Source organism: Octopus bimaculoides, chromosome 14 (assembly GCF_046866305.1).
Source record: "Octopus bimaculoides isolate indiv1 chromosome 14, ASM4686630v1, whole genome shotgun sequence".
Taxonomy (NCBI): domain Eukaryota; kingdom Metazoa; phylum Mollusca; class Cephalopoda; order Octopoda; family Octopodidae; genus Octopus; species Octopus bimaculoides.
In genome coordinates, this window is record NC_142941.1 from 38026585 (window position 1) to 38036604 (window position 10020).

At 35.1% G+C, this 10020-nt stretch overlaps 1 protein-coding gene across 7 annotated transcripts in view; it reads right to left on the reverse strand.

Annotated features, from left to right (window-relative positions):
- Nucleotides 1–10020, reverse strand: part of LOC128249436 (protocadherin alpha-6-like) — a 179244-nt gene that overhangs the window by 66234 nt on the left and 102990 nt on the right. For 3 of the 7 annotated variants that reach the window (XR_016244378.1, XM_052973130.2, XM_089363274.1), the window contains one exon: nt 3793–6759. The exons of the other annotated variants lie outside the window; for them this stretch is intronic. Coding sequence is in view for 2 of the 3 variants with exons in the window: in XM_052973130.2 (XP_052829090.2) it covers nt 6725–6759 (35 nt within the window). In the remaining variant the exon portion in view is untranslated. Of the gene's footprint in view, nt 1–3792; nt 6760–10020 lie in introns of those variants that run through there. 7 annotated transcript variants of the gene reach the window in all.

A 10020-nucleotide genomic window follows, 5' to 3' on the forward strand; every position in this document is an offset into this window, starting at 1 on the left:
TTCATTTATTTTATATTACTGTTGGTAAACAATAGCATTGAGAGTGACAAGGGAGTATTTTACTCGATACTGAGCAAATATCTTGAAAGATATCATTTGTAAAGTACTTTTTATTCATTTTTCTTGCCATTGTTCACATTCATTTCTGATATATACATACAAACATATACAGTATATAGACTCACACATGCATATCCCAGCTGAGATATATATATATATATATATATATATATACACATATATGAGGGAATGCAGAAAAGTTACTAGCTTTAAGGATATTGTGAAAGGCCTGGTTGGAAGCCCAATCTTTCCAGTTTGTCTACAAGGCTTACAAAAACTGAAGGAACACTGCAATAAGTGTGTGAATCTGAGAAAGGAATTTTTTTTTTTTAAATATCATAATTGACTGATGTTCCTGTATTTTCTTTTACCCAAAGCTGAGAACTTTTCAGCACCCCCTCACACACACATATATATATATACACATATATCTGTTTCTCTGTGTGTGTACGTGTGTGTGTGTGTGTATACATGCACACACACACACACACGACATATCCCAACTAAAATATACCAGGTAGAAGGACCAGTCTTGGCACAGAAGCTCACCAATCTCTTTCAGACCATGTGGCAACAGAAAGTTGTTCCTCAGGAGCTTAAGGACCATTTCTATTGTCCGTCTCTACAAGAGAAAGGGAGAGAGGTAATCCCGCGGCAACCACCAAGGAATTTCTCTCCTTATATATATATACATTCACACATACACAGGCACGCACATGCACGCATGCATGCACAAACACACACATACACATATACACACACACTTATACATATATGTGTATACAATGAGTTTCTGCAGATTTTCAGTCTACTAAATTCCACTCCAAAGTAAACACATGGTCACAAAGGAAGAATGTTGTCCAAGGTACCCTGTGACAGAATCAAACAAGGATCAAATAATAACGAAGTACATGTTTTAACCACACAGTCATGCAAAATATAGTTTATAAAATTTGTTTTCCCCATTGATTAATACGGGAGCTTCACACATGTGGGATGTAGTGTCATTTAACAAAATCAATAGCTTCCAGCTTGATTTTTGTCATTATTATTTATTTCTTTTACTACTGCTGTTGTTGTTGTTGCTGTTGTTGTTTAGCCACAAGTTAGCTCTGAATGAGCTGACATATGATCAAAAGCATTGTAACCATGACCGTCTTCTTTATTTTTTTAGGGACAATATGTAACATGCCCTTCCTTTTATAAGAAAACAGTGAGTGATTTGAGGGTGATTCAGTTAATATTTCTAGCAGATTGATTGACTACATAGAGGCTCTGTATTTCTGATGTCTTTATCCCAAATACTTTTTTGTTGCAGATGCCAAATGAAACTTGTCAAATAAAATAGCTATATCCATGAGCCAGAAAAAAATTTACTTTGCAGGGTTGTAGAGAATGTTTTGAAATTAAGCATACCGAATAATTTATGCCTTATAACAGTCATCATCATCATTTTATCTTTTTATCCTTTTACACCCATATTACCATACTGGTATAGGTTTGATGGGTCTCACACCATTTCACCAGATTTCATTGGTCTTTATCATCAGGCATTTACACAGAACAAAGGAAACTGCAATCTGTGCTGCTATGTTATTTATTTTTTTCTGTGGCTGGATGCCTTTCCCTTCATTTACAACTTTATAATATAGACTGATGCATCTTATCATGCCACAAGCACTAGATAGATTGCATGCTTCAGAACTCGTAGCGGTTTTTATTCAGAATTACTGCTTTATTCAAGGGGTTGCCTGAACAGCAGTTTGTGGAATCGGTGTCTACTCTGTGTAATCCTATTTCCCTTTGCTACATGGATGCTTTCAACTTGGCAATAATTTTACAGTATAGAATGCCACAATCACAAGGGAGGTTGTTAATAGCAAGACTAAAGAGTCTTGTCTACACTGCATCCACTAAAGACTGAAAAGGGAATGATGACAAATTAACAGTTGTTTTACATTAAATCATGAGGAATAGTTTTAAAGCTAACCTTTATAATTATAATATTTTTAATCAACTTCATTAGTTCTTTACTGTAATTATAACTTAAATTCATAAATTCTTTCATTCATATCTATTCAGAGTAGTTAGTAGTCCATTTATAACTTGTGATAACTTTTAGACTATCCTTCTTCAGATTTATTAAATTTTGTGATAAAAATACTGATCAGAGTTTTAAAAGACTTGAACCTGTAACATTTTGCCGTGATAATAATTAGCAGTGCTGTGACTATTTTCAGCTCTACATAGAAATTTTTAATTTATTTCTGAGATTAACTAATTATGTTTTCACTTTTTTCTTCTGCTAATAACAACATTTTATCTTTGGCATTCTAATTCTGTTCCAAGAGATATGTAATTTAAAAATCTTTCCACTAACTAGTACAGTAGTACATAGGGTAAAGTAACTATTAATTTGAAGTAGTTTAATTTTTTCACTTTCTGAGCATTTTCCATAAACAAACAGCCTGATTTGAAAGTTTAGCGATCTTAGTTCATTCTTCAACATTTAACATAAAAATCAAATATAAAGAGGCAGTAAGAATTCCTTTGAATTAGAAAAGGTGAAATGGAATCTTCAAAGAAGATTTGAATAATTTTCTCTATCACAAGAATAGAAAAGATAACAATAGGTTTGGTTCCTTTTCATTAGGCTTCAGCCAAAAAATAAATATTTAAAAAGAAAGAAAGGTAGGAGGCTTTAAAGAAGGTAGAAGATGGAAGCACATAAATATAAGTTACCATCTGACATTGAATGAAGTGTGACAATTTAATATTTCGAAGATCAAACAAACAGTCTAAGATAATTAGATTCCAACTGCCAAACATTTTTCATATTTAAAGAGAGATTCTAAAACATCAAACTGTTATTACTGAAATCATAACGGGGAAAACATGCTACTCCTATTTAAAAATCAAAGATAGAAAAACAGTGTGTGTATATGTAAATGTGTCTGTGTGTAGATCCTGAAAATATTTGGAAAAAAATTCTATTTATTTCAAGTAACAGAGCTTACTGAATAACTTTTTATTTATCTATTATTTTCTTTCTTTTTTTTTTTGTTACTAAATTGGATTTATTTTTAAAAATAATCTTGAATTTGATCGTATTTTTTACCATTTTTTTTTTTGTTTTAGGCAATTTTGTAAAAATATTTAAAACATTTTATGAAGATAAATAAGTTGGCTGAGTTACACTTATAAAAAAAACAAAAACGAAGACTAAATGCAAAAGCTGATAAAGTTTACAATTTATAAGGTTAGCAAATAGCTTCACAATTTTAAAGAAATATTTTCCAAAACTTCTGTTGTAGAATACTAAAGAATAATAATACCTGAATGCTGAATGCTGGCAACTGATGAATAAGAATACAAGAGCATTCTTTCAGAAAGACTTGCTTGATCCGTGCCATACTTGCTTCAGCAGATTGTTTATTTACACCATTTCAGTTCCATCTAACATGCCATTGTATTGTCTGGGTAAATTGAATGCTCAAAACACTTCCTGCTATTGTGAATCTACAACTGGGAATCTACCAAATGCATTGCTTTAATAATTTATACAGAGGCAAAAATTACCTTTGTCTTTCTATAGATTCTATCATTAGTTTGTTTATTGTTATTATTATTTTTTTTTTTAATTCTTTTCTGCTAAAGCTATTCACAGTTTTTAACCAAATGCTGACATCATACAATCTTCATTTCCGCCTTCGTTCTGGTGACAGTTATAACTTTCAAATAACAATGATTACAATGATGATGATGATGATGATGATGATGTTAGTGGTGGTAGTGGGAGCGACGATGATGATGACGACAATGATGACAGAGATGAGGATGATAATAATTACATTAAGGTGGAAGACAATTGATTTCTAAAAATAAAATTGCACTTATTGGAACTTGTCATTTTACTACTGCTGCTGCTGTTTCTGCTGCTGTTGTTACTGCTGCTGCTACTACTACCACTATAGCAGTTGCTGCTGTTGATGGTGGTAGTGATGATGACACTGATAATGAGAATAACAATGATGATGACAATGAGAATGATGCTGTTGCTGCTGCTGCTACCACTGCCACTTCCTCCAATTCCATCACAGCTGCTGCGGACACCGATGCCATCACTTCCACCTGTTCCATCACAACTGCTGCTGCTTCTGCTGCACTCCCACTACTGACAGATGATTATGATGATGATGATGATGATGATGACAATGATGACGATGATGACGACGACGATGATGATAGTGATGACGAAGATGATGATGATGATGATGACGACGATGTTGATGATGATGATGATGATAAAGATGATGATGATGATGACGGCGACAATGTTGATGATGATGATGATGATGATGCTAACGACAATGACAATTATAACGATGACGAGTAGGATAACGAAGATGATGACAATGACAGTGACGATGAAGTTGATGATGATGATGATGCAGCCTGTATTACTGTTACTGACATTGTTGTTTCTCTTTCTAATACTACTGTTGTTGTTGCTGTTGTGGTTGACCATTTAGCATTCATACTATTTTCTCAAATCTAATGTTCATTTATTCACATTATCTTGAATTTATCATGCATTATCTTGTGGCTCCAAGATTTCAAAAACGGGATTGGTTTATTTTCAGAATGACATTGTAGGGTAGGTGTGAGAGGACAGATCTGGCCAGTTTGAACAAACAAGTAGAATATTTGAGCCAGATACAGCTGGTTCAACCCATTAGCATTTAAACTGACCATCCAACCCTAATATTCTAATTGTATTACGTTCAAACTGGCCAGGTCTGATATCATTCTAAAAACAAAAAAATCACATCATCAAAATCTCAAAGCCACAAGATAATACAGGATTAATTTGAAACAATATGAATAAATAAGCATTATATTTGACAAAATAATCATCATCACCATCATCGTTTAATGTCCGCTTTCCATGCTAGCATGGGTTGGACGATTATCTGAATGCTAAAGGTTTAAAAGCTTAAAAGTTAAAGTAAGTAAAACAAATGAATCTCTGTCAGCTTTAATAATGGATATCATTTATTTATTTGTTCAACTGAATTAACTACTTGCCCATTCACTTAGCATGCAAGTGGCTGAGTATTCTTGAGTGAAGCTTTATTTTAATCTTCAAACAATTCTAGAACACAATACATGAGATGGCTGAACCATTGGAATTACAGGTACAAGTTATCCATTGGACTTTCTATAGTTTCTGCCTATGCAGTTTTACTCACAAGGCTGGAGTTAGTTTGTGGTTATGACAAATGATACCTGCTCAAGATACCAAGTAATGGAATTGAACCCAGAACCTCAGGACTGTGAACGTTTTAGCCATACAACCATGTTGTTGCATCTTGTAGTGGGGTCCTGCATCAGGAATTCCTGGATTTTAAGGAGAGTGGAACTACCTTTTAGCCTCTATTGTTCCTGAAATAGAAGCTCCAGTCGTGGTCGCAGTTATGAATTAAGTAACATATTAGTGCTTGCCTATGAAGAGTGGATCTGGTAAAATCTGTGGAAGAAATGTTCATGGTTCAACAGAGGGAAGATGGTTGCAGCAATGCATTGTGAAGTGCAGTGAATGAGATGAAGCAAGGAAAACATCTTGGTCATCCACTACACCCATCTCTATCCCCAATCATCTTGACCTGGTTTTGCCACTAGATTGAAGATGACCATGGACATGAAAGTTACATTGACAGTGCACTGCTCTTCTTTACTTTAAACAAAGTAAACATGCAAATAATTAGTCATCTTTAAGGATGACTAAATGGTCCTCATCGCCTCCATGGACAAACATGGATAGTACAATTGCCATTATGCTGCCTTCGCCTCCTTTTCCTCCTCTTCCTTTTCATCTTCATTCGCCTCCTTCTCATCATCATCATCACCATCACTATCCTCCTCCTACCTTTTCTACTATTAGTATCACCATTACAAATATTACAGTTACATGTATTTGTTCCTTTGGGGAGATAGTAGGGGAGGTGAATGAGTTGGAGGAAGAATTGGTTGTTTTTTCTAGCTAGTCAAACAACTATATAAAAGCTCTCATCATAGTTCATGAGGCTTCCTAACATTCAAGCTCAACATGAACATAAAAGTATATCAGCCAATGAAAGACTGCCTACATGGGTGAGTGCCTCATAAAAAATAGCAGCCAAATTCCTCTCAAACAACATCATCTGTGTAAATGATGCATAAGATAATATAATCTGGTGTACATTTTTTCCTGGAAAAAAAAAATGACTGGTCACAGCTTGTAAATGTGTGACCATAGGTCTAACCTGAGGCTAAACAAAAGAAAGAAAAGAATGGAAAAGCCAATTGGAGAAACATGAATGAATGAGGGATCCTCTGCATGGTCACTGAACTTGCTAGAAATAGCTGCTGAATCTCCTTTAAATTGCACCCACTGTTTTATAAAGTGGCTCATGGGATAATGTAATCAGGAGCAAACTAGTCCTGAAAATACATTGGTATGGTCATGGCTGGAACGTCTTTGATCATAGGTCTGTTCAATCAGGGCTGAATTGGGCCTAAACAATAACAGCAACACAAGTCGTCAAGAGAGCCTCACATAGTCACTTGATCAGCTGAAAATAGCAGCTGGCAACCAAATCTCTCTCAAACTGTCTTAAAGTGGTCACATTAGATAATGTTGTCCAGGGTATACTAATCCTGAAAAAAAAAAGAGAAAAAGAAAGGGATCAGTGCTGATTTTAGATTTAGCGGGGTCTTAAGCTATATAATGCTTTGCGGGCCCCTTCTTTAAAGAATTACAATAGAAAGTCTTATAAAAATTGAAAACATATAAGCATTTTAATTATTCTGAGGCCTCTGCAAATTGTAAGGCTCGAAACCATTGGTTCTCACCTGGGGTCCATATGAGCCTTTGGGGACCCATGTAAAATTTTGTTGTTAAAATTTATGCGCATATAAATTTGTTTTACTTCTACAATATACAAAACGTTTTAACAATTTTTTTAATACAATTTCTAATAATATTTAATCATGAAAATATAATAGAATTTTTTTTAGATCTTGAATGGTTATGCGGGTCCATCTGAGTGAAATAGGAATCAAAAGAGTTCATAGGCTAAAAACAGTTGAGAAACTCTACTCTATATGGTAACTTGTTTAGCTAAGCCTAAATTCTGAACTGAATGTGAACATGAGTGGAATGGATTAAATAAGTGGCTTGCTTCAGTGAAGTTAATTTTGGGTCAAATAACAAGCAATAGTGAAAGAACATCAAACACAACCAAACATATATGTAAGGGAAAGGGGAGTGATGTACTAAATATTGTATGCAAACATTTCTTAATTAAAAATTTCTCTTCCAGTTGAAGAATGGAAACTAAATAATAATAGTAATAGCTGCATACAAAGACTCAAAGAAAAGGGGAAATAATTTCAAAAAATAAATTAAGAATTAATTTCTCAAATTAATTTTCATATTTAAGGAAAGGACAGTCTGATCTTTGTTAACTGGTAAATGATAGGACATATTTCAGTTTATTAGACCTTATCAATATCATGTAGTTGACTCAAGCATATAGTTCTAGTGAAGGATTTTTTACATAGAGAAAATATAGCATGCATGTGTCTGCACACACACAGATGCATGCACACACACACACACACACACACACACACACACACACACACACACACACACACACACACACACACACACATTCTAATATTCATTTGGATATTCATGATCTGCATGTATGGAAAGGCATTTGGCAGTTTTAGTGTATACACACGTGCTGGATGTGTTTTTTCTTATTCTTACATCAAATTCCTAGAATGGCATGGGGGTTAATGCCTGTAAGCAAACAAATACTGATCATCAAGTGACATATGAGAGGGTGCTGGAAAGTTCCTGGCTTTAAGGGTATTGCAAGAGGCTTCTGAGTTCTTTTGCAGAGCTTAGAAAAACTGAAAGATCACTGTAATAAGAGTGAGAATCTGAGATGGAAATATGTTGGATAAATTCATAACTAACTGATCCTCCTATCTTTTCTTTTACTCAAAACCAGGACATTTTCAGCACACACCCCCATATACATGACAGGCTTCCATACAGTTTCCTTCAACGATATTCACTTACAAGGCATTGGTCAGGCCAGGGCTATAGTAGGAGACATTTGCCCAAGCTGCCACACAATAGGACTGAACTTAGAACCTCATGATTACAAAATGATTTGGGCTTCGACACAGTTTGCATCAAATAAATTCTATTCATTGGTTAATACAAGGCTACAGTAGTGAACACTTTACCTTTGGGATGATTGCTCCTTGAAATTTGTCCAGCCCTTTCTTACTCTGGCTGTTATACTTTCTGTACCATTTCTTACCCTGTTAATTATGACACACTGTAAACTGAAGTGTTAGATTGCTTCTAGTGAGCCATCAAGGCATTTTGGAGGATTTATTTCAAGTATGCTCATGGTATATATTACTCCAGTGCATCTGTCTCATACAAAGCTGTCAGTCTACATCTCTTAAATGCTTTTAACTTACATTGTGTACAGTATTCTTTTACTTGTTTTAGGCATTTAACTGTGGCCATGCTGGAGTACTGCCTTTAATCAAACAAGTCGACTCCAGGACGTATTCTTTGTAAGCCTAGTACTTATTTTATCAGTCTCTTTTGCCAAACTGGTAAGTTACAAGGACGTAAACACACCAACATTGAGTGTCAAGCGATGGTGGTGGGGACAAACGCAGACACACAAAATATACATATATATATATATATATATATATATATATATATATATATATATATATATATACATATATATATATATGACAGGCTTCTTTCAGCTTCTGTCTGCCAAATCCACTCACAAGGCTTTGGTCAGCCCGAGGCTATAGCAGAAGACACTTGCCCAATGTGCCACACAGTGGGACTGAACCCGGAACCATGTGGTTGGTAATCAAGCTACTTACCACACAGACACTTTTGCGCCTATATGGAGTTTATACCTATTGCTTTTCAGCATATTGAACAAGGCCATTTCCCTGGCAATACCAAGATCTTATCTCGTTCCGTACTTCCCGATAACTTAGTCCTTGCTAAGTTAACCTTGAGGCTTCCCAATTCTAGGTTTAGCTTCCATGCCTGGAATTCCTTCTTTAACTCTACTATAGATTCAACAACAAGAACTTGTATGGGTTCCCACAGACAACCGGTCTTAATCTTAATCTCCTCTATGATAGCTTGTACGATGAATTGGTTGGAGCTGAGAACTGAGCTTTGGTGAATCCCCTATCTTTGCTCCAAATTTATAACTAAATTCATTGTTCACTCACTATACTTATTTCTACTTTGTAAATCCCCAAATTGTGTTTCTTTCTCTACGGATCTTGCACTGGTTGTATTACCAGTGAATACTTGGTGCATTTGAATCCTATGATTATAGTTATACCCTAATCATTAATTTTTTTCTTATGCTTATTATTAGGGCTACTCATAGAATTTACATTATTTTTGTTGATTTTTGACATATTGCATCCATTTGTGTTCTTATTACTAGTATTCATATAAAGGCAGTGAGCTGGTAGAATTGTTAGCATGCAGGACAAAATCTTTAGTAGTATTTCATCTGTCTTCAGATTCTGAGTTCAAATTCCACCTGGGTCAATTTAGCCTTTTATTCTTTCGGGGTTGACAAAATATGCACCAGTTGAAAACTGTGAAGGCGCGTAGCTTAGTGGTTAGGGCATTCAGCTCACGATCATAATTTCGTGAGTTTGATTCCCGATGACGCATTGTGTCCTTGAGCAAGACACTTTATTTCACGTTACTCCAGTCCACTCAGCTGGCAAAAATGAGTAGTACCTGTATTTCAAAGGGCTGGCCTTGTCACGCTGAGTCTCCCTGAGAACTACGTTGGGGGTACACGTGTCTGTGGAGTGCTCAGCCAC